This window comes from Acipenser ruthenus, chromosome 10, assembly GCF_902713425.1.
Source record: "Acipenser ruthenus chromosome 10, fAciRut3.2 maternal haplotype, whole genome shotgun sequence".
Classification (NCBI taxonomy): domain Eukaryota; kingdom Metazoa; phylum Chordata; class Actinopteri; order Acipenseriformes; family Acipenseridae; genus Acipenser; species Acipenser ruthenus.
The window spans coordinates 10,881,493-10,907,042 of record NC_081198.1 but is presented as its reverse complement, the minus strand read 5'-3'; the positions used below and the strand labels follow the sequence as shown (position 1 = coordinate 10,907,042).

General features: G+C 37.0%; 1 protein-coding gene across 8 annotated transcripts; it reads right to left on the bottom strand.

The window, feature by feature from the left end:
* Positions 1-1,513: 1,513 nt before the first annotated feature.
* On the bottom strand, positions 1,514-25,512 carry LOC117412199 (glycogen debranching enzyme-like). 8 transcript variants are annotated; one of them, XM_059031713.1, is made up of 34 exons: positions 25,415-25,512; positions 23,622-23,771; positions 22,195-22,405; positions 21,442-21,611; positions 20,166-20,369; positions 17,783-17,964; positions 17,192-17,303; positions 16,745-16,865; positions 16,370-16,472; positions 16,183-16,280; positions 15,902-16,041; positions 14,578-14,765; positions 13,366-13,489; positions 12,717-12,880; positions 12,169-12,270; positions 10,962-11,117; positions 10,273-10,423; positions 9,974-10,098; positions 9,505-9,614; positions 9,187-9,321; positions 8,710-8,840; positions 8,300-8,436; positions 7,827-7,960; positions 7,367-7,542; positions 7,128-7,230; positions 6,431-6,656; positions 6,004-6,115; positions 5,429-5,564; positions 5,124-5,236; positions 4,607-4,818; positions 4,349-4,446; positions 4,135-4,222; positions 3,896-4,029; positions 1,514-3,694 (listed from the first exon to the last, which is right to left on the bottom strand). In XM_059031713.1, the coding sequence occupies exons 2-34, from the start codon at positions 23,701-23,703 to the stop codon at positions 3,577-3,579; spliced, it is 4,596 nt and encodes a 1,531-aa protein (XP_058887696.1). In that variant the 5' UTR covers positions 23,704-23,771; positions 25,415-25,512; the 3' UTR covers positions 1,514-3,576. The 8 variants fall into 8 exon arrangements, with proteins under 8 accessions (XP_058887696.1, XP_058887695.1, XP_033876238.3 ...); XM_059031712.1 differs by lacking the exon at positions 25,415-25,512 and adding an exon at positions 25,087-25,186; XM_034020347.3 differs by lacking the exon at positions 25,415-25,512 and adding an exon at positions 24,953-25,021.
* Between the last annotated feature and the right edge of the window lie 38 nt (positions 25,513-25,550).

The following is a 25,550-nucleotide window of genomic DNA, read 5'->3' as shown; positions in this document are numbered from 1 at the left end:
ACTCATTGTGTGACCCTGAGCAAGTCACTGAACCTGCTTGTGCTCCGTCTTTCGGGTGAGACGTAGTTGTAAGTGACTCTGCAGCTGATGCATAGTTCACACACCCTAGTCTCTGTAAGTTGCCTTGGATAAAGGTGGCTGCCAAATAACAAATAATAACAATGAGGAAATACATAATTTAAAATCACTCATCATGTTCTATTTTTTAAAAATACAAACACGGCAACGTCATTGAAGTACACACCCTTATGGACAAAGAAACTCTAATTACAAAAAATATATATTTTACAATCCACTTACCTTGAGATTTTCATATTGCAGTAGTTTATTACCCTAGAGATTAAATGTTCAGGCACAGACCACTTCATGTTTTTAGAATAGGTGTGATCTTTTCCCTTTTACATGCATGACAGAACTGGGGTGTTCAATACACGGTGGTTAAACCCTTTTCTAGCCTGTATAGAGGTCTTGGAAAGAGAACTCCTCTTGAAAAGGCTTAAAGTCTGAAGTATTGAGCTATGCAGTACATGGATAACAAGGCAACGGTGGAAAATGGAAAAACCAAAAGAGAAACTCTGCACTTTTGTACTGTAGGACAGACTGAATGCATCTGTGGTTCTGAAATGTTTAATTTTAATTATCTGAAGTGTGAGGATAGAGAAAGCAATTGAGGAACTCTTCCCACAATCTCATTCCTAATATAAATGTACACCCAAGAGTTCTTTATTGTGACAAACTGTAGGTCTAAAATTGGATCAACTTTGTTTCCCTGTACATTTTAGGTATAGCATTACATTCGTCTACTCATAACAGACATACTACTTCATGAAAGTGGTCTTAAAAAAGGTCTCGCTAATCGCACAGCATAAGAGTTGAATTACAAATTAATTAAATGTGTCTTGAGGAAATCAATTCATAAATGGAGCATCATACAGTGTTTAAGATCTGAAGCACACAATAATCATCAACCAATATTGTGAGGTGTACTACAAAGTTGAAGGGAATTGGTTTATTTACTTACTAAACCTCAAGAAACAAACACATAATTGCTACTTTGGTGATCACAGTGTATACTCTGGGCAGTGTGGTTAAATTGACAAGTGTCCTTCATACTAAATGCTTCATACACGAGAGTATTATTATTATTATTATAAAACTTTAAACACACCTGCGTTTATTTACAGTATTTACCAGTAGCCCCGGCACCTATTTAAGACTCTGCATTTATTATGCAAGATCACCAACATCTGCAAATACTTCAGTTCATGAAAAAGTTGCCTGCACACAACCTTATAGAAACGACATAAGTAAATTACAACATTCCGGCAATGTCATTAAAGGTTGTGTCAGGGGTAATAACAGTTTGTATTGTAATAGTAATACAAACAGTAAAATCCACTAAAGACAGCCCTGTAAATATCAGAACACAAGCGTGTATTAAGGTAGGCTTGCAGCACAATTAAAAAAAAAACAAAGATGGTTTTAAAATTAATAAAAGCAATCAGTACCATGCTTTATTAACACATTATATTTATTGTTCACCCTCAAAACATGTACATTGGTAAGCATGGACAATCGATGAAAAATTAACCAGCAACGAATCTTCATTGCAAAACAACCGCATGAAATACTGTGTTAATACGAAAGATAAATTCATAATGTTGGCACGCAATACATTAAAAAAATGCTTCAAACGGTTTAAAGATTAACAATAAAATCAATACAAGTACCAGTTTTATCACAAAATCAAAGCAAAAGTGACTAATTTGTTTTTATAACATGTACGTTGATAAATAAGAATGCTGGAAAACGAGCAAAATACAAATATTCACTGCAAGACTCAAATGCACGAAATACTGTTAATACAAAAAAAATACACACGTACAAATACATTAAAAGGCAACCCTGTTAATATCAGAAAACAAGTTTGTATTTTAAAAAGCTTCACAACTGGTTTTATAATGAATAACATCATAGAAAAACCTGATGTGTACCTTTTAAAATAAATTCAATTCAATTTTCTTATCATTCATCCTGAGCCTAAGAGTCTCTTCATCGCTGTTGAAAAACAAATTGGTAAGCTTGCTGTACAGCCATGTGTGTGTATTGGCTGGTACATCCAAATGATGAGCATTATATTATTACTCATAACCCAGCGTTTAAAAGAGACCCCGGCATCTATTTACCATATTTCCCAGCAGCCCGTGTGTACTGGAGACCGGCGATTATTTGGCTTTACAGTATTATTATAATAATAATAATAATAATAATAATAATAATAATAATAATAATAATAACAACAACAATAATGTAATTAGATAATGGTAAATAAATGGTGTTAAAAACAATATAATAAATAAATAATTTATTTCTTAGCAGACGCCCTTATCCAGGGCGACTTACAAGACATCACGTTATTTTTACATACAATTACCCATTTATACAGTTGGGTTTTTACTGGAGCAATCTAGGTAAAGTACCTTGCTCAAGGGTAAAGCAGCAGTGTCCCCACTGGGGATTGAACCCATGACCCTCTGGTCAAGAGTCCAGAGCCCTAACCACTACTCCACACTGCTGCCCTAATGTTCAATGTTCAAATAAAGAATGTCCATGGCTGAGAAAGATAAAAAGTGATGGAGAGATACAATAAAAACAAAACATTTTCAAATTAGTGAGGAAAACCACTTGGTGTGAATGAATGAATGAAAAACAATACCACAGGACTGCTTGAGGAGAACATTTATATATCAATTCACAGTATATCTGACAAACACAAGTGACCAAGCAATAACCCATTACAGTATTGCATTTCTCACTGAAAAAAGAAAAAAAAGCCGTAAAAATATCGCAAAATAAGTGCACACAATTAAAATAAAACGGCCCAGTTTAGACTGCCACCTCTACAATGACAGGAAGCATCAGATTACCTGGTATACAATTCACTCTCCCACAATAGATAGATGTCAGACCTTTGTTGACATGTACATATATATATATATTACCACACAGCACACATACAAACATGATATTATACTCTGGAAGCATTTTTAGGTGTTCAGGTTTACGTTACATCTAATTTATAGGGCAAGCTTATTAAAGTCTATTTGATACCCAAAAAGCAAATGCTAAGCACACTCATACAGTAGCTGCCCCCTCATCATTGGCTAAAAACTATATTGTGTCTTTCTAGTCTTAAGATTTTATGTTAGAAAGACAGAGTTTAAACAAAACTGGTTTGAATATTCTTGCATAAAAACAACAACAGGGCTTATCAGTCTTTGTTGGGGAGATTTAACACTATCATTCAGTAACCAATAATCCATGCATGCTTCAAAAAATTAAATGCTGTCAATTAGCAGCTGAATAAACTGTAAATGATCTTTTTTTGCACCTAATTAAGTCACATTTCTAGTTTAATTATTTTTTTTGTTTGACTAAACATATTTATTTAGTCTGTGCAAAATTGTAAAACTATTTAAAAACATAAAAAAATGCATTGACAAAAACAAAAATCAGTGCTGGGAGACTGAATGTTTTCTGAATAATCACTTGTATTTAAGATGCAACACAAACACTTCAGAGGTCGTGAAGGACCTCGAGGACGGTGGCGATGGACCAGGCTTGGGACTCGCAGCTGAATGGACAGTACTGCCCGTTCTCATTGGTGAGTTCTGGAAGGCCTTTCCAGGAAGATCTAAAAAATTGAACAGAAACCAAAAAAAAAACTGAATGGCTTTAGAATCACCCTGAATAAGACTTCATGTCAGAGATTTCTAGAACACAGTGTTACGATTTCTGTGTCTAACGAAGTATTTTAGTTTTAATCCCCCCACTGTTAATCTTATTTATTTATATGAACTGTGTATATACACACACACAGCTATGTGTGACATACCTCTCCAGGTGGACATAGTGGCGTGACAGGACATTCTTCACTAATTTCACAGTGTTGTTGTATACTTCTGTCCCCAGTTTCCTGGCAAAATACAGTTTGGCACGCAGAAAGTAACCAACTGGCCAAAGCCATTCCTAAGACAAAATAAAAAATAAAACCACAGGTTTAACAACATTTAAACAATACAGTTTATAAATAAGCTAATCAGATTAATGAAAACAGCAATGGAAACCACTAACCGGTCCCTGATGATAGTTGAAACCCTTAGTGACGTTATAGTTGTCATTATCCAGGTCATTGTTGTAGACACCGCAGTACACCATGTCACTGTGAAGATGAAAATCATTTTAAAAAACAAAGCAAAAGTTTGTCAATAACCTGGCAATGTTTGTTATCCCAAGACAATCTTATGATGGGTCTCTTCTAGAATTTGTGTCACACTCCTGTACTCACTCTGGGTCCAAGGTCTTCATTCCCAAGGGACCAAGGAGCTTCTTCTCTGCCATATCAAGGGCTTGCCAGGCCCTCTCTGGGGTGAACAACTCAGGAGCCTACAGTACAAACACAGGGTCAACACAAGACACTGAGCCGATGTTCTCATGAAGGGATTGTGGAACTACGTCTCCTTGCAAGGAACAACAATTGCTGCCACCAGCAAGTCATGTTTAATAAAATAGAAGTATACAACAACTAGTTTTGAAGTGCACTTACTACCACCATGGCTATGGTGAAATTCGGTCTGAGCTGGTAGTCACACCAGGGGCTGGAGGCCCCATAGCTGTCCTTGTAAATCCCTCTCTTGTGAACCAGTTCCGGGTGCTTCTCATTAGGATCAGACAGGTCCTGAGACACATAGAACGACTTCTCAAATTTATCCTGAATTGTTTTATTCCACTCCTGATAGGAGACGTTCACTCGTTTTCCTGCCAAACAAATATTTACAATTAAACCACACAGCGCTGTAAGCAAAATCCATTTAGGTGAAGAAATTAAGATTTGAAAAAGAAAATAAGTAACAAAAATACATTGATTACATACAGATATTGGCTATTCAGTGTTACATTTTTATTTATTTTTTTTACATTTGTATTCCAACTGCATGGCACTTTTACAACACAAACATTATGTGTTAGACTGTACAACAAGTTAATATAATTGGTTGAATTATATTACATTACATGCGTTATTATGAATACTGACATATCCTGACAGACTGCAGCAGGCGTACCATCTCTCATCACTGTGACAGCAGCGTAGGGGAACAGCTTCTCCTGGTGCAGGTGCTCCAGCCAGCGAACCGCTGATTTACTGAGACCCACTATCTCCACAGCAGACCCGTCCCTGCAATAAAACACAGTTACAGCAGCACTTACATCCATACAGCTTCGGGTCTAGAGCTTTAAATATTAGCTTTCAGAATACTCATAAGAATATTTTCATATTCCTAATAATCTGGATTAAATTATAAGAAAAAAAATAAAATCAAAATCAAAAAATAATTGTCATAAAAATAGATTTGCATTTAGTTCTTGCCTTGGGGTAGCTGGTATTCCTCTGTTGCCGGCTCTCTCACTTTCTCCCATTTTATCCATCCACGTACCACAATTGTATCGATTTCCTCCAAATACAAAGCCAGTTGCAGGGTCCACTGCAGCCGAGACATTGAAGCCTGAGAGAAAGATATACAAGATGAATCTTTCCAAAAGATCAATTAGGTGTCAGTATTGTGATTTCCTTGCAAAGTTGAAAGTTAAACATTTCATCACATGTCCTTGCAATGCGTTTTCAAATATGGGCTCTACCCAAATGTCAGGCAATGTTTAATCAAATTTGCAATCAACAGGCCATAATGATTTTGACAACCTAATGATTTGCTAAGGAATGCCCAGGCTAAGTATTTACAATTGCATTCATGAAAACCCCACTGTAGACAAAAGGAGCAGGATGCTACTTAATAAATTTGCTAGCTATCTTCTTTTTGTGATTTCAACTGAAACTTGAAATGTTAAAATCATGGAATACTATGATGTTTTAGTTTAATATCCTTACACACAGTGCAGTATCAAAACACTTCAAGCACATCTATTAATACTATGTGTAGTATATACCTTCATCCCTCATGTGGCGGTCCAGCTGAGACCCAGCATTCCTTTCTCTGAACTCTATTCCCTGCATGTGACGCTGCATTGCCTCGTGAATTACATCATACAGGGGTTGATTCTGGAACACAGAGAACAAGAGCACAATGCTGTAAAACCAATGAACGAGAAGCATCAAGCTCACTAAACCATACCCCTTGAAATGCAATACTACAGTTTTAAATGCCAGTCTCCTGCTGCTTAATTGTGAACATATAATTGATGGTTTTGAATTTCCATCTGCAATTTAAATTATTCAGTATTAAAAAAAAAAAAAAAAAAAATCTAAACTGAAAATGCCACAGGTGATTTAATAAGAAACAAAAACCACACTCAGAAATTATTTTTGTTCTATGACAATGTCTGGTGGATTAGATTTGTTTTCTGCCAGCCTTACCACTGTTCCAGCAGGCAGTGGATCCGAGTCGTCAGTGGGGTACATTCTGGAGACGGGGAACTTGAGAATATCAGTCCCATTTGGAACAATGTTACAGTAGTCTTGGATGCACTGCAGCCACCACCACACTGCATCTCTACAATTGTACCTGGCATAGATACCCTGGCCCAGAAGATTTGGGATCAGACCATGTCTCAACGTACCAGCAAAAGCAAGGATTATGTTTCTAAAAGATAAAAAGAACAAGTATCAGGTGCTGTAGAGCAACACAATACTGTAAATTACAGAAGTCGCAATTAACACCTGTGTTCAACTATCTAGAGGATCTGTGGTAATAGTGTCTGCACCCTTTGTCTAACATAATTATAGGGATTGCAAAATATCTCAGGATTCATTTACTGGAATATGTTTAATTACTTTTCATGTGCCATTAGTTTTAATATCCACAATGTTTTCGGTTTAATCACACAGACACTGACAACCTTCCTTCATTTCTTTTGAGCATGTCTGTGTTCTATGTCTTAGTACGCCCAACTTCTGTGCAAGCAACATAAAGACCCTCTCTTCTTTTTCAAAAAAAATTACTATCCTGGTGAAATGTTTGTAACCGACACTGAAAACTAGAAAGTTAAAAAAAAAAGTGAGACAGAAGCTTGAACATGATGCGAGTAAACAGGAGGCCCTTTTGGAGCCGTACCTGGCTTCCAGGTGTCTACCAGTCACCAGCATCAGTCCTCTCAGTGCAATGAACGTGTCTCGCCCCCAGCACCGGAAAATACCACAGGAAAAGTGTGGCAACCCTTAAAGCAAAGAAGCCAAATGTTAAAAGCAATGGCATTACAGAAACATGTTAAAAAATCAACACCATTACACCTTTATTAATCTATTTTTATTTGAAGGGAAATAAATACTTTACATTAGCGGTAGATGGCTCACCTGCAGCTAAGGAGACACAGCACTGTTCCTTCTCCTTGCTGATGTTACTGATGCGGTATGGAACGCCCTGCAGTTCAGGAGACAGTGGAGGGAGGGCAGGAAATCCACCCACTCCACACATCTGCACCGAGCCCATAGCCAGATGCTTCACAAAGGTGGAACCATTCTGAACAAAACTGGGGAGAATATTTCCCTTTTTACAGTTTACTTCATTATGTAAAACATTTTTTTACAAGAATTGCATACACAGAACTTGTGCACTTTTGTTCCAAAGCTTTTTTGAAGGAACATTCCACCTTGTTTTAAGTTTCTATGTAAGGGTGCCTCTGGATATTTTTGGCCTTTTTATTGTTAGATAAATGCTGTGAATAACTAAGATTTTCTGCACAATGAACACGCTGCCATTAGAAATTACATGGTGATAGCATCTTAAATACCAGCTGATATATTATACACCTACCTTGACATCTGTTTCCAGGTGGCATCTAGAAGGCTGGTATAGACGCCAATGAGAATGGCATCAAAGTAGCATGGGATGAGATAGCGAGGAAGGTGCTTCAGGTATGTGAACATAGCCTGGAACCATTTTCCTACCTGGTAGAAAACAGAACGCAGAACTATATTGGAAAACACAAAACTGCTGCTACTCTCATTTAAGACCACAACCCATCACTTTATTAAAAAGATGAAATTGTACACATACAAGTCCTCTTGTGAATTAAATACAGAACTCTGATTGGCTAATTACAATGTGATATAATAAAGTGACTTTTTCTTTCCTTTTAAAATTTGGATATGTATACTCCCCCCGTGTTTAGAAATACAGTTGTCTGAAGCCCCCAACAAACATGTTGTAAATTTAGAAATGCCAATTCTGTAAGGTGATATTTGCTTGAGGACAAATTCCACGGGAGTTCATATACTGGTTTGTACCTCTCCTAAGGCGCCGCCGCGTGTTATTAAACGGTTGCTGATATATTCCATCATCCAGTCTCCTGATCGCAGGTTGTCACAGAGAGGGTGACCAAGGTCATTCTTAGGTCGGATATCTGCCATTACTGTCGTTAGGCCTATGTGAAACAGGACATTTACAGATGGGGGAAAAAAAAGATTATTAAAATTGATACAGAACTGCCTAATTTATGTAACAAAGATATCACAGCACTACATAGCTTAGCTTTCAATAGGGGAGGATACTGTATTAGAATGTGTTTAAATATATCATTTTATCCATATTAGTTTTATTTTCAATCACTCATTGCATAATAAAGCAGTTATATTTGGTCAGCATACAACAGCCATTTCAGCATGCACCGTTACACAATGGTGTCCTCATTCTGTACCTTGCAGTCCTGCATATTTGAGAGCTGTCCAGGATGGGATGTTGTAACACCCGCCACCATCCTCTTGCTCCTCCTCATTACAACGGAACAGAAGCACATTCATGTCAGCAAGGGACAGCGCCGACGCAATACTACAATTGAGAAACAGTCACTATAGCTAGGGTTGCAGTTATCTGGTTATGTTCCTACCTATGCTAGTATGTCTGTGGCAATGCCACTCTCTCTTTCACATATACTTCACAGAACTTTAAATGCGTCTTATGCTGTATTAAATGTTTTACTTACAAATTGTAAGTCAGAGAAAAAAAGGGGGAGGGGGAGAGAGAGAGAGAGAGAGAGAGAGAGATTGTACAGTTGCATTTTTTGTTTGATTCAGTTAAAACACATTAGTGTATGTAAAATTGCAGTTACTATAAAAATGTTTTTTGATAAACATTTCATTAAAAAATATTAACACACACACGTGTGATTACTCACGCTGTAAATGGTTTTTTAAGTATGGGGTCTGCGTTGCTATCAGGAAGACTGCCTGATTTAAAGTGAGGGCTAAACTGGGTAAGCTGATTTCGGAGCAAGCCGACATATTGCTGTGCTTCTGGGTCCAGACTCACTCTGCAGACAGAAAGGTAATGAAGTGAAGTACTGCAAGATATGACAATGCTGCATCCAAGAACACAACATTAAAAAGGTTATGCTATTTTTACATATTGTTTTATTGGTATTTTAATACCACAGGTTTGGAGAGCAAGCCATTCACAGATAATGATATCATCTTTAAAAACTCAACTGGTTTACCTGAAGACTATCACGCTCCCAGGAGTTAGGTGTTCAAATTCGATTTCCTGGACAAATTCATGGGGACCCTTGGCTGTCACTGCCTGCTTTACAACCTTGCTGTCTTTTAGCTTCAAATACATAAAAAGGTGAGTAAAAAGTAGTCATGTATTTTAATCAATCCATGTCTTTTGGTCAGTAACAATTACCAAGATTAATAAGCACCTAGGAAAACACCAAAACATATAAGAAAAATGACCCCATCCCGCCCCAAACTGACAAATTTAGAAATGCAAACAGTAAGGATTACAAACTGCCTTGTCTGATGCAATGATCGTGGGAATTACAGTAAATGATAAAAGAAAAAAAAAAAAAAAAGCGATTCACTTGCTATTCTCCAAGCCCAGTTTTTTTTTTACATGAAAATGTGTACAACAGCCTATTCTATAGCAATATACACCTGTATGGTTATTTAAAAGGCTTAAATTACCTGAATATGTTCTGTGATCTCCACTGTACCCTCAGGCAGGCCATTAATGCTCTCCTCATCCTTTCTGTAAGGCACAGCTGCTCTTTCCACTGTCCTAGCCTCCAACACCACCTCTTCTATTTTGCCTACAAGAAAAATATATTTAATATCAATAAATACATCATTTGTAGCCATAATAATAATTATATTGTACTATTTATTTAACATTTATAAAATAAAAAGGAGTCACATTTTAATAAAAGCATTGTATAATTTCACCGATTTTTTATGTTATGGAAAGGTAAATCGACCTGCATTACCTGGGATGCACATGGGAGGGACATCACTCCTGTAGAAGGAGGTCTTGGGGTTTCTGAAGGCAGTACGTGACACAGCTACGACCGACTGGTGGGAGCTGGGGCAGTGCCTGGTCACTGCAACAATGTCCTCATCTACCTGATCCACATACACCTACAGCCACAAGACAAGGTTTTCATGGGAAGAAATTGCAGTTAAATGTGTTCCTCCTCAATCTCTTATTTTTTAAAAAGGCATTCACAAAATAAATTAGCTCTCAACCCTTCTTGATCTGTGACTTTGTAAAAACAAAAACAACACCTTTCAAGCCCAGAATTGCTTTCCAAATTGAATGTCAGCATGGGCCTTTTCATGCAATAAATTCCTGGAAAAACAATTAAAAAAAAAAAAAACACTTAAGCAAATCAAGGAAACGTAACACTATGAATCATCTGCACGTGGAAGTACAGCAAGTGAGAATAAAGTCCTTCAAGATAAGAACTTGATCTTGTTCTATCAGGAATCAGTTATTGTAACCCTCTCAGTCTGTCAGTCAAAGTATGCAAAACAAAAACTAGGTTATAGAATCTCTGAATAACTTGTAGTTAGAGAAATTATATATTTTTGTAAAAGGTTACAGCAAATGGTAAATTAGTTCCTGTCAGCTATTAGCAGGCGTGTGTTTTTTGACAGGGTTAATTTGCTGCCTCACCTGGCCAAAGCCCTTAGCTGCTAGCTCCTGGTGCAGTTTGTTGAGGGCCACCTTCCCAGCAATGATGCCACTCTGCAGGTTCACCTCCCCCGGGGACGAAGCCTGTGCTTTAGGGTTCCACTTGGGATAGAACCGTTCTTCCTTAACTACAGAGATCTGGGCAAAGTGCAGAACACAGTACACCTGTTAGACATGCAGTCACCCTAGCATACAGGTGAACACGCAGTAATGAATGAATGGACATTTTCATCTGCCAATAGGTTTTAATGCCATCAAAAACTGGCTCTCAAATGTAACTACTGTAAGAATATAGCAGAATATAGCAGTATATTCCTGTTTCTTTTTTATTATTATTCTTCTGTGTCAGGAGTGAGTGTAGTTTGGACACTGTTGGCTTACTGTCAAGAGCATGAGAAGCAGAAATAGATCCCCATAACAACATAAAAAACAGATCATGCAAGGACAAAAACAGCTGGAGCCATGCCACGTCCTTTTCTTCTCACAAAAAGGATTTCAAACAGCCACATATGTAAACTGCTTATTAATAACCATATGTGGAAACTGTTTGTATTTGAAATGCTGTGTATGTCCTGTGCCTTGAGCGGATGAAGCTCTCATGTATGAATGATGACGCAGAAACATCCTACTGAGACCAGAGCTAGCTACTCTGTTTTTATTCTATTACTAAAATAAACACCTTTTAACTAACTACACTTTAGTGTTGTGTGTTTTCATATACTTCATTAATGGTTCTGTCAGTAGCTGCTGTTAATAAAACATAAGGAAACAGGTAAAGAAGGTGTACAAAATGCAGTTCAAATATATCTTTGCTATGAACACACGTTAATTTCTGTAACATGTAAATGTACTTGCTGTTCCTTGGCTGCTTAAAAAGTACCACAGTCCCTTCATAATATATTTATACTTAAGGATGTGGTTTACAATTTGCACAAGCACAGAACAGAACAGCGTACTGGTGCATTAGCTCAGTCACATTCTTGAATTTGTTTTATTAAAGAAATCAGATTAAAGAACGTAAACCAGTTGCATTGCAACGCGATCACCAACTCAGTTCCCAGAATCAGATTACACATTTTATACAGGTCGATACTCGATCGAGAGAGATACTGATATATATATATATTATTTGCATTCACCCACGTCATACCCTTATCATAGTGGTTCTGATCAGGGTGTGCTCACTTACTTGATGGGGCACCAGTTCATCATATCCCCTTGTACTTCCTGTAGCACAGCACGCCATGGAGACAATTGCTGAACTGGGGAGAGAATCATACATGGAGCGAAGCTAGAAAGAGAAACAAATAAAAAGGTGAACAAAAACTAATCCTGCCCGGAGACAGATTTGAAAAGCAATGACATATCTGATAGCATGGCCTGTAAACAGAGTTAAGTGGATGTATGAATAATTGGATCACTGTCAAGTGGAAGTACTATAAATGAAATATGTATATTTAAGGGTTTCTGAGAAGTAACTAATGGGGCCAGTTTATCATATGCGGAATTGAATAGAAGAAAAAAAAAAAACACCTACAGAAAAGGTGTTTATTTAAACTAGCATCTACTAGAAGTGGTTTCCTTAGTTTAATTCAGATCACAATTAACATATATTTTGTACAGACCATTTTAAGAAACCTGGAATGGCTTAAAAGACATTAGGGTTTGTTAAACACTGGACTTTCGTCTGAAAGTTTAGGACTGAAATTCTGGATGATAAATGTATTTGTATCGTACTTGAATAGGGCATTCATTATCATGGGTAATGTCCATAAAGAGTGCGTGAGCGATGCTGGGTACTAAAGGCCTCAGACAGGGCTGAAAGAAGGAGCCAACTGGGTTTCCCCCAAACCGGTACACAAGCCTTCCTTCCTCTCGACTGTTAGAAGCACTCATAGCCTCTGGGTGACACACACACAAAAAAAAAAAAAAAAAAAAACACACAATAAATAGAACAATAATAAAATCAAATCAGAGAAGTCATAACACAAGTTAATAAACAAAATTATTATTCCACGTTTAACATGCTGAATTAAAAATCATTCAGCTTTTAACTAAAGCAAGGCTGGTGTACTGAAGTATTGAACTTCCTCGGAAAGCAATAAAGCAAATGGTGTTTGTGCAATACTGATTAAAAAGGCAGACATCTTGTGTTTTCAACTAACCTGACAGGCAGAGATTTAACAAGCTATTTTAAACAAAGACAATGAAGAACAGATGAGAACTTAAGTTATTTACGTAAATGATTTTTTCTTAAAAACCAGGCCCAAAGTGTTCCAATGTAATTGTACAGACTTTTCATTAGTAAAAAAAGACTGCATTTCTTCATTTAAGGTTACATTTATCACTCACAATAATTGCTGTATGCAGAAAGCAGCCAGCCTACCTCGTATGAGGGAACTTATGCCCAGTTTAGTCACAAAGAAATTGTCCAGCTCCTCGCTTCCAGTAAACAGCTCAGCCACCACATACAAATCAGGCCGTATCACTCTGGCATGGTCCAGCAAGTACTGCAGGCAGCAAAGCAAACAAGGGAGCCATAAAAGCAAGGGTTAAACAGAGAAGCAAAGCAAAGGTACCAGACTGGGCATGGGTTAGAGAGAGCGAGAGAAGCAGAAAGAAGCCCAGAAAAGGGGGAATATAAAACGACAAGGAAATAAATGTAAAAAAATAAAAAATAAAAAAAGGGAGTTCAGGACGACAGATAAAAGTAATTTAAAAAACGAAGATTTGTTGTAATAAAATGAAGAAAGAATTTACTTAGCAAGTTAAGAAGATGAAAACATAAGACAGCCAAAAGATCAAAAGTTAGAAGCGTAGGTATAGGGACAAAGAAAAAGAAAGAAAAAGGAAAACGATTTAGTTTCATGCTGCATCTTTTTGAAGGCGGCCTGTAAGCTGGTTGCGATCAGTACCTCTGATCAGGCTGGTAATCCCCAGGCGGTTGACAAAGACATTGTCGATGAGTTCACTGCCTGTAAAGAGCTCTGCTATCACATAGAGATTAGGCCTGACTGACCTGGCCGCTGCCAGCATCTCCTACAGATCACAACACAATTCACTCCTTAAGCAACAGGGAATCAACTGGGCAGAAAATATTTCTTGCAAATTACAGAATTTCTTATCCTTAATGAATAATTTAATTAAGGAAAAAAACACACTCAAATCGCAGAGAAGTTCGGTTCCTCAGTTAATTTTAGTTAGATAGCAGTACACAATTGTTATACACCTGTAAAAATCTAATAGATTTGTTATGAAATAGGGCCATATTCACAGTGCTAAGTTTGCATTGCTTTTAGATGGAAAAACAAACTGCTAATGGTACAACACTGTTTAGACACAACTAAGGTGCATGTAGGAGCTCTTTAAAATGAACCTCCCGAGGTTTGTTTGTTTTTGGTTTTTCTGAAGCTCTGGATCACCAAGGTTCATTTTCACAAAAAAATAAAAATAATAAGTAAAAAGAAAACTGGTATGAAAGGTGTAAACTTAGCATAGGACGAATGCTTTGTGAATATAGCCCATCATTTCTTTCAGGTACCGTATTTACTTTTGAACCAGTGAGAATAAATACAAACAGTGGACTGAAGTACTCTACCTCGGCCACATGGAGAGGCGTGGAGTGACAGTTGTCGAGCCGCACTCCACAGAAGTACTTTGCCGTGATTTCAGTGTACTTTTTCATGTGAGCCCAAAGATAAGGGCAGTCTTCAGGACTGTTGCCATAACGGAGTTTGACGCTGTCTCCCCAGCAAATTAATTCTCTTCTCAGGTAAACATCTGAGCCTATTAAAAACACATCACTCTTGTTTACAGATAATGACACGCACCAGAAACTCTGGTATCCAAACAGAAACTGGCAATCAGTACATTTACATGACAAAGCGTTTTCCGAAAACTAATGTTTTCAGAAAACTGATTCTTAAAACGTCACTTTTCTGTGTTTACGTGATTAACGATAGAAAATCTAATTAGAATTCAACTGTATACATGGATTGAAGTTTTCAGAAAACACAGGATATTTTCGCATGCAAAGTACTGCAGTAGCCCAAGTATGATTTGAAGACCGGACATTTCTGTGATAGAACAGAGACCAATCCAATATAGTGCTTTATCAAAGTGTCAGGTCTTAAATTGAAAGATTACTATCCTATACCTCTATTCAGATTCCCCACAATGTGCAATCAGCCTTTCCAACAGCTCATCCTGTTCCATATTACCAGTTTCTTTTGCAGACATTATTTTAAATGATCACATCATTTTAAAGCTGGAAAACATTTGCTGTTTCAGTACGGGCTATTAACAAATACATACGGACAAATGTATTACTTTATCCCTAACTAGACAAATGGATGCATGCAGACTGACTACAGATTATTATTATTTTCTCTGTTTTCTAAAACCATGTGCAGGAATGAAGGTCAAAGTTTACACATGTGCAGTACGCTACAGGAATAAGTTTTCCAAAAAGTGTGTTTACACGATATACATTTTGTTAGTTTTTGGAATTTAAATCGGAAATGTCTAGGTGCTGTTTTCCGAAAACTGACTTTCAGAATATTCCAACACATTTTCCAAAAACTGTGTTTACATGACTTGATATCGGAATGAGTTTTCCAAAATCTATCGGAATTCTTATGCTCATGTAAACGCACTGATTGTTCAGAAAAATGCATTTCCTAACAAGAGCACCGCATCACTCAGACTTCTTGTGATACATTGCCACCTAGTGGTGTTAACCCATAAAAAAGGCAGTTACATAAAGTGTGACTTATAATAATAATTATAAGAAGTCAAAGGCACATGGGGTTCTTTAGCTGCCTTTTTCTGTTGGGTAATCGTACAAAGTTACATTCACTTCATTGAGTTTTGAATTGGAAACTAGGTGAAGATGGCAGACTGCAGCGATTCAGTGTAGTCACCTGGCTCAGCAAAGTTCCTGAGGGGATCGTCCGCCATCACCCAGCCATTGTGAGCCAGGAAGTGACACGCTTTGTCAGACTGGTGCATCAGCTGCTCCTCCTGTTCCAGGCTCATTTCTTCAAACCTGTATGTGAAATACCTGCACACCAAATATCAAGATTATTCGATGACAAACACCTTGAATACAGACTGAGGATACATTACCCACCACCTACCTACCAACCAGCACTTGCTGTGCTGCAGTTATAGGAAGCTAGGGATTGAAATATCTGTAACCTACCTTGTTACCAAAGGATCTTTACGAGTCACTGGGCCCAACTTGGGACCATGGTCAGTAAGGCGTTCGTAGACAACATTGCCCAGAACACAGTTAACAGCCTGAAAATAAATGTTAATAAAACGTTAAACTAAATGTTGTGGAATTTCAATCAACTGCCGATCACAGTCAATAAGTCAAGTCGGCATACCTGCTCCTGGTGATAGTGCAGTTGCTTGTAACACGCTCCATTCAACTCCTCTAACCTCTTATGAAACCAGTTGCAACAATCAAGTATAGCTGAGGGCTCATTACTTTAGAAAAAAAAAAAAAAAAACACATCTGTACAGCAGGCCATTAGCATTATCTTATTCACAGGACTATGCTGCTTTTTTTTTTTTTTTTTTTTTATAAACATACAATCGTGTGAAAATATTTTTTTTTTACTGCATCGTGTAGTCTGTTGTACCAGCCACTAGAGGGCAACCTTAAAACTATGTAACCTTAGCAACATTCCATATTTTATGCCACAAGCAAAATTAAAAATGCAATACAACTGTGCAGACACACGTTTCTTGTACTTTACCTGTGTGGTATGAAGGTTTCCAGTGCTATGTTCATATCTATGGTGCTGCCAAATCTTCTGTACATAGGATCCTGAATGATCTTGAGAGGTTTTTTAGGACCAGACACAATATTTCTATTGCCTAAATTAAAAAACGAATGTGTGTTTAAATAATGCATCATAAAATAACACTTTCATTGTCGTGTTAACAGAATAGCACATTTAGTTATCTAAATTGACATTTTCATTGCTAAAGAAAACAGAACAAACTAAAATCATAAACTTCAATTGACTTTGAAATTCGAAACTTTAGCTCCAAATTCATTCCACCACCAGAGATTAAGGTGTGTTCTCAAAATAAAGTTAGATCACAGATTTGACTGTTACACTAAAGTGACCATTAGCACACTCCGTGAATCTCCCTACAATTAACTTCTAAAACTTTAGATAATATTTCTGCATATTCACCTTTAACAAGGAGGTTTTGAAACTGCTCCACAGTCTCTTCCACATTTACTTGGTAAAATTGCCACAATTTAATCCTTGGGTAGACATCTTCCCAGATTATTCTGCGAATTGCCTGTCAAGAAATTGTTCTTGTTCATCTACACAACATCATTGCTAGCAACAGAATTCAGGTAATTAATGTATATGGTAACCTAGACCAGATAGCATATATAGATTGCAAATCAACAATGTTGATCTTAGTGCTAAATTTATTGAGAAAAAAAAAATGTGTATGAAATTGGTTTACATGCAAACAATATTTAAATCCCATTTTAGGTAGCACATACAAAGTTTTAGTTTACAGTAGCTGAATATCTGCCTTAAAAAGTATATCTGAGTAGTATTAAAACATTGAGGTACTTGCCTGATGACTTCTCAAATACTGCAATTTTAGAATCATGTAAAAGGTGCAAGTGTCACCATTCAATCATTCAATAGGAAAGCTTATTTATCAGGACTTGGTAAACACCCAGAGACACCGACACCCTATCTAGACACATGATCACAATCAAGGAGTAATTCGTTATGAAAAAAAACCAAAAAAACCCTCACATTTAAGTGTTCATCATTCTCAATCAGAGCAGTTAATCCTTTGTCCTTGTACTTTCCATCAGCTACGTCACATGTCAGATGCCAGAGGGCCCTATCCAATAGCCAGGCTGGCTTCAGGTGAGGTGAGTTCACAAGGTTATAACCACATTCAGGGTGTTCCATTAACCACTTACTGTTAGCAGCTGCAGGTTAAAGCACAAGATTCTCATAGTTAATATGGCTAAACTGCCAACGACAACCTCAGCATTTATTTTTTAAACCTGAAGTAATATAGTGTATTATTACATGTAAAAACCGCATCATATTGCATATCACATACTCTTGCTTCGACAACTAATCATCAGTGGAAGAAAAATGCAAGAATAAAAATGCAGTGGGACAAATAAAAAACTAACTTTTCAGCAATTTAACGTGCACCAAATTTTAGAAAAAGATGGTAGTTTGCGTGAAGTTGATTAATCAATCATCAATATTGTGGATACCATTTGTTGACCTTAACATGAAATATTCTACAGTACAGTCCTTGATCTGGAGTATTTAATACAACAGCATTATTTTAAAAAACAGAATTACTGTGCAGCACAAAGTAGTGCAACATCACACTTACTCCCCCCTAATATCTCTGCATATTATGGTATTTAAGACAGGCAGCGACTCCCCCTAATATCTCGGCATGTCATGGTATTTAAGACAGGCAGCGACTCCCCCTAATATCTCTGCATGTCATGGTATTTAAGACAGGCAGCGACTCCCCCTAATATCTCTGCATGTCATGGTATTTAAGACAGGCAGCGACTCCCCCTAATATCTCTGCATATTATGGTATTTAAGACAGGCAGCGACTCCCCCTAATATCTCTGCATATTATGGTATTTAAGACAGGCAGCGACTCCCCCTAATATCTCTGCATGTCATGGTATTTAAGACAGGCAGCGACTCCCCCTAATATCTCGGCATGTCATGGTATTTAAGACAGGCATCGACTCCCCCTAATATCTCTGCATATTATGGTATTTAAGACAGGCAGCGACTCCCCCTAATATCTCTGCATGTCATGGTATTTAAGACAGGCAGCGACTCCCCCTAATATCTCTGCATATTATGGTATTTAAGACAGGCAGCGACTCCCCCTAATATCTCTGCATGTCATGGTATTTAAGACAGGCAGCGACTCCCCCTAATATCTCTGCATATTATGGTATTTAAGACAGGCAGCGACTCCCCCTAATATCTCTGCATGTCATGGTATTTAAGACAGGCAGCGACTCCCCCTAATATCTCTGCATATTATGGTATTTAAGACAGGCAGCGACTCCCCCTAATATCTCTGCATGTCATGGTATTTAAGACAGGCAGCGACTCCCCTTAATATCTCTGCATATTATGGTATTTAAGACAGGCAGCGACTCCCCCTAATATCTCTGCATGTCATGGTATTTAAGACAGGCAGCGACTCCCCCTAATATCTCGGCATGTCATGGTATTTAAGACAGGCAGCGACTCCTCCTAATATCTCGGCATGTCATGGTATTTAAGACAGGTAGCGGATTGTATTTCAAGGCGAGTCTGACCTTTACAAACTTTGGTTCCATGCCAGTGAAAGAAAGTTGTGTACTCTACTTCCCCCACTAAAATAAAACAAATACATGTAAGCCTGTACAAAAATCCCCAAAAGGTTGATCTGTTTAAAAAAAATTAAGGATTAATCAATTGATGGCAACTAAAATTGAATGTTATTAATAAAAAGTTAAACAAGTTGCTTAATGTATTTATTTTCTGTAACAACAAATACGCTATTCAAAAACCTATTTAAAATCTCCAACAGAGGCCACATTCATTGAGTCCAGCTTCACATAATGTTCAGTATGCAGCTCAGATACAATAAGCACTGTGCTCGGAGCCACACGCTCTGCCATTTTTATTGGCTTGGCTTCAGTTCCTTTGTAACTGGGAGACATGTAATTTCAAATTGGTTTGATATTTTAGGACTATTGTACTGGTACCCAATGCAGACTACAAGCTACACCAACGCTAAAACAAATCACCTTGGCAACTTATTCACAGTTCCAATTGTAAGACGTAGTAAATATTAACATTCAACAGTAAACTATTCAAACAGGAGAGATGCTATCACGAGGCGCTAAAAGTACAATTGCTGTAACACATCAGCAGAACTGTTGGTGAAAATGACAAAGTTTAAACATTTATGAACCCTCAGAGAGGTTTCCCATCCCTTTGTAATACATTAGTTCCATTTCAATAATGTAATTACTAATTTTGAACGTTATGCATAATTATTAATCGTCATCAAGGCACGACAGCTAAACATTTGGTTTGCTTCTGTTGATTCTGAATGTGTTTGACCATTGCAATGCTTACATACCAGTATGATTATAGACCACATCAGTAATGCAGATGATATTCCATTCTGTCTTGAGCTTGTCCACCAGTTTTGCAACATCTGTCCAGCTGAATTGTTTCTCTTTGCTAGAGAAGTCTGGGTTCAGCTCTAACTGATCAGCCAGGGAATAGCATGATCGAGACAAACCCAGTGTCTGCAGTGGTGTAAAATGAATCATATTATAACCTGCAAAAACAGGGACATCAGCGGTCAAATCGTTGATGTAAAACTGGCATCAATACTGAAAATGAACAACTTAGAAATCGTTTTACAGCATTACAGTACAATTACAGGCAGGGACACCAGCAACTACTTGATTGCAGTTAGTGTGCCATACACCCTCTAACAGAACATAACTGGTTAACACAGCAATTTACACATATTTCTGGGGAAAAGCAAGTGGTGTAGAGAAGTGAAACACAGCAGGTAACAGCAGCTAAAGGTGGTATGGTCAGAATCATTTCTCCTAAGAAGCTAGGAAAAACATGCACAAGTTAAAGAAGAAATGCAGTTTATGGTTTATTGTTTGTGTAAAACAGTCAAACATCAACAAATGTTTAATAATCTGTCGAACCCACAATGAGTTTTTACCTCAATAACCTTTAGAGAAAATGCAGGTAATTATTCGAGGGCACAATTGAGTAAATAGTAGGTACACTGGACTGGAAAAAGTGTATCTACACTGTTGTTTTAAACTAAGTTACTGTAATACCAAAGGTTCCAGCTTATAAGCTAAATACACATTTACAGAGAAAGAGAGGATTGCAAAACCTCACGGCTTTAGTCTAACCGGTGTTTAAACCCTTTCATGCATTTCATATTGAAAAAAAAAAAGTAGTTTTAGGCATAAATTATTTTTCATTGAACATTTTAGACTATTGCTTTAAAATGGGGGGAGGGAAACAGTTTCCTCAATGCATTTACGTCTTCCATATGTTCCCACATAAAGACTAGAATTTTTTTTTCTTTTTTTTTAAATCCGTCCCCATATGAGGTCGCCACAGATGAAAGGGTTAACAAGAAGTCACTGAGATGGTAATGAATTCTGTCAGTGTTAGTATCTGCTGCCTTGCATAATTCAGTGACAGTAAGCAATACGATTTTACCTACAATAAAACTGTTTGAAATGCCACTGACACAACTACACACACACACTGCAACAATGTCCAGCTACTGACCACAACAAAAGGGCAACACTAAATAAAAATGTGTTTGGTTTGGGCAGACCAATATTAAACAGCACTGCTCATCTCCGTACCTGACTCTTTAGCAACTCGGAGTCTGTCTGGCCACTCATCTAAGGGTCCGAGGCACTTGGACAGATACGTCTGTATACTGATGCAGTCCAATGGGAGAACGCGGTTATCAGCACCAACACGCAATACAGGGTCAACCACGATATAGCCTCCTCCATGCTTGACTTCTTCCCTAGTCAGGGGAAAAAGACCATGGGTCGTTTAATTACAGTATACAACTTATGCGAGTTATTATAACAAACGAAATATCCCTGCACAGCATGTTAGAGGTTTGTACAGTACATTCAGGATACAGTGCGTACTTCAATAATTTGTGTTTCCGATTAGCATTATATATTCCGGATTATCACAAAAACAGGAATATGTCTATAGATTCACAGTTCTGACAAGCATAATAAGCAAGTTCAGGAGCTAGGGGATCCTAATCTGGATCAGGGTGACTAACTTTTTTATGATCTTTGGTGTCGGCTCTATTATGGGATTGGAATCACTTTCCTGGATTTTATTAAACCTTGAATGGTGACAGAAGTTCTATTCTAACTGCAATGTGTTATTTACATCCCTGGCAGAGATCATGTCTTAGTGAAAAATACAACAAAATATTACATTGGCATTATAATTAGTATATAACACGTTACCCATTGCATTTAATTACCCTCTGAATTTTAATAGCAAAGCATTCTGCACATTAGGGACCAAGACAAATAAAATCCAACGAAAAATAAAAGAAAGTGAAAAATGTAATTGAAACTCACCCACTACCAAAATTATATTCGTAAGATCCTGCTACCATTAGATCAAGTTTACAGAACTTATCAGAGTCATCTTCCCTGCCTGCTGGGTTTATCCACTTCAGAGTCCTAAAAGCCCGCCGGTTCAACTTCTCTCCAGGGGACGGATAATTAGTGTAAACATTCACAGTTTTTCCTTGCAAAGTTGGACCCAAGCGGAATTGGAGCTCATACCCTGAACACACAAACACAAAAGACAGAGTAATATCCGATCTGTTCATGCTGGATAGAAGTTGCCTGCTTTGTGTTTTTGTATGTCTTTAAAATGAAGCCTCACTCCATATTCTGTTTGCACATTAAATGTGCATGCAACTTTAGCACACATTCTACTGTACAGCACAGTGTTTCTCTCCTTTCTTTATGATACGAATTATAAAAAATGTTTCCAGCTAATTGAAAATTGATAAATATTCATTTAAACTGTGAAAGAATATTCAGAAATAGGCATGTACTTACTATCCATAACTATTACTAATTTTTAATTTTTTTTCTGTAAATTATAAAAATAAATAAATGTTTAATTTGATTTAACAAAAGGGAATAAAGGGTAATCAAAATCCACTGATTCTCTACACTTAGCCAAGATAAAGCTGTATTCAAGGACAGTGGTTTCAAGAATGGTATGCCATAACACTGTAAATGACGAACTGTATATACAGTATGTTAATCTACCAGGAGTTCTTGCATTTGTAAAATTAGTATCAGCCCAATACTTCCAACATTCTTGATAGTTCAATCTCTATGGGGCATGGAAGTGTTACACTAAATTCTAAAGCTGAAAGCAGCACACATTGTCATGTAGATACAGAGTTTTACAAAGTCAAAGCTGGTCCCAACACTCAACCCATTTAAACCTGCTGCACTATGGAAGCAATAGAATGTTGTAACACATTGCAATGTGAATGCAAAGTCCCTATACAATATACAATTAACACATGACCATTTTACGAAATTCTCTGCATATGTTAAACAAATCAATAACTGACTGAATCAGACATCTTTCAAATGAATATATATATATATATATATATATATATATATATATATATATATATATATATATATATATTTATATATATATATTTATATTATATATATATATATATATATATATATATAGAACATTTTATTTTATTTTATTTTTTACTAAAAAAAATCCTTTATTCTCCAAAAACAACAAAACAAACAAAAAACACAATTAACCAGGTACAGAACATTCTTGAAAAGTTCTTGATTTCACAACATACAAGAGGCACTCAAACATCTATCTTTGACTTGGGTAATATTCTGGAAACTCATTCTAGAAGACAAGAGGTATTGTATCCTCCAAACTTTAGCTCAATTATAGCGGAAAACTGCATGACAACATTCAAGGGAAAGTGTTACGGTACCTTGCTCCAATCTGAAGAGGGTCCTGCCTAGCTTCTCCATGTCGTTCAGAAGCAAAACCCTAATTTGCTTACTGGGCCCCATTGTTGCTTTTCTTGGAATGGGCCTCTATTACGTGTAATAAAGAACGCACGGGGGTTTTATGGGACCACCTTAAATGAAAAAGAAGAGTTACACCTGCACCATTAGCTTAACCTTCGTATAAATCATGAAAAAAAGTTTACAACCTACATTTTGTAAAACGTATTCAATAAAACTGCTTCAAAAAAAAAAAGTATTCTTCAATGTGAATAAATAAATTAAATTCACAAGGTATTAGCCGCTTTACTCCTTTTTTTGCGCGAAGATATCACTGAGATCCGGTCATTAGGTAACAATGCTTTTGCTACTCACCAGCTACGAAACAATATACGTATGTTTCAATGGGAAACATCCAACGGCTCGCTACGGTTTTCCCTTTCTAAAATTAGCGACACTTGACCGTTTCCAGGTGCCTTCTTGTGAAGGTGCAGATGCTCACGTTCAACCTTTTGAGTGAGGAATGTTTGCCCTCACACACTGACATCGACCTCTTTTAGTACAGTAGTAGCTAAGTAACTTTTTTTTTTTTGGACAATAGCTAAGGGAAGTAATTCAGTAAATGTCCATATTCTTGCAATGCTCCTTCCTACAAATACTTTATACTTAGTCCTACCTACATCAACATCGAGAACAACATTTATTTTTTCTGTGCAAAGCTATATCGTATAGTTAAATGTAACATCATGAAGCAGCTATTTTATACTCTTTGAATCAACTACGGCAAATAAACTAAGTAGATCTAGAAATACACTATTAATACAAATAAACAGGCAGCGTTATAAAAGTATTCTCAATTGTACCTTTTAGTCTTGAATCACAAACGCTTCTTTTTTCAAAAAAAAAAACTTTCTGATCAAGTAATCAAACAGATTTATTTATTTGGCCGTACACTAAATTAAATTTGTTTTAATATCTCGCCATACACGTACCAGAACAGACACTGTCTACTAATACCAACATGAAACATCCCAGACACTGCTACTTATCATCCACAATTAACTACAACGCACAAGGTCAAGAATGCCGATCGAAAAAGGTCAAGCTATTTTCATTGCACTGTCCCGTCGTACTAACCTTATAGAATTTCAATTTCAAGTCAGCAGTGCAATATTACTCCAGAAGTTAAAGACTATATGTTATGAATATAGTTTTTGCTAAATGCCGAAAATGTATGCATTGTTCCACAATTGCCTGCTAAACACTACAAAATCAATGCAATGAAAGTGTACTCCATTCAAATAACAGTATAAACCTTGTTTTTCCGACTTCGTCCTGAGCACAGCAGTCAGCTATTCCTGCAGCAACATGAAGAGGCGTGGCGTCGTTTTTTTTTTTTTTTTTTTTTTAACTTTTTATTTTAACCTTTCACCTCTGTATAATACTAACCTTGTGACAAGAAGACGACAACCGAATGCAATATTTGGTGTCTGGCCGATTATAATTGTGAAAATACGTTTATGCATATGTCTGCTGCAAGTGAAAAATATGTATTTTGGTATAGCGTTTCAGAATCGCCATGTTTGTGAGGGGCAAAACAGAGGGTCTGAACTTTCACAAATATATTCTGTTCCAGATGGTCATGTCAGGTCCTTCTCGGCACCAGTGAATAGACCTTTTCTCTCTATATATTTTAAATTATAATTATTTGATTACATTAACATTAACGAGATGACCAGTGTGGCCATACGTTTATATTATTCACTATACAACTTACACGTTCTGGTTATCTTTCTCGGCATTGGGTCCTGTATACGTTCATTTATCATAAATCATGATATAGGTGAATAGAATCAGTTAGGTAGGTTGTTCAAACACAAACACCGTATCTCAAGAAAATGACTTGAAACGCA

Bases quoted from the DNA above. Each gene is read 5' to 3' on its own strand.
- LOC117412199 (XM_059031713.1), bottom strand. From the start codon at position 23,703: ATGGGGCCCAGTAAGCAAATTAGGGTTTTGCTTCTGAACGACATGGAG. The intron at 16,042-16,182 runs GTAGGTTACAGA...TTTGGTGTGCAG, and splicing joins AAAGATCCTTTGGTAACAAG to GTATTTCACATACAGGTTTG. The intron at 13,490-14,577 runs GTAGAGTACTTC...TGCTGCCTGCAG, and splicing joins CGCCTCTCCATGTGGCCGAG to TACTTGCTGGACCATGCCAG.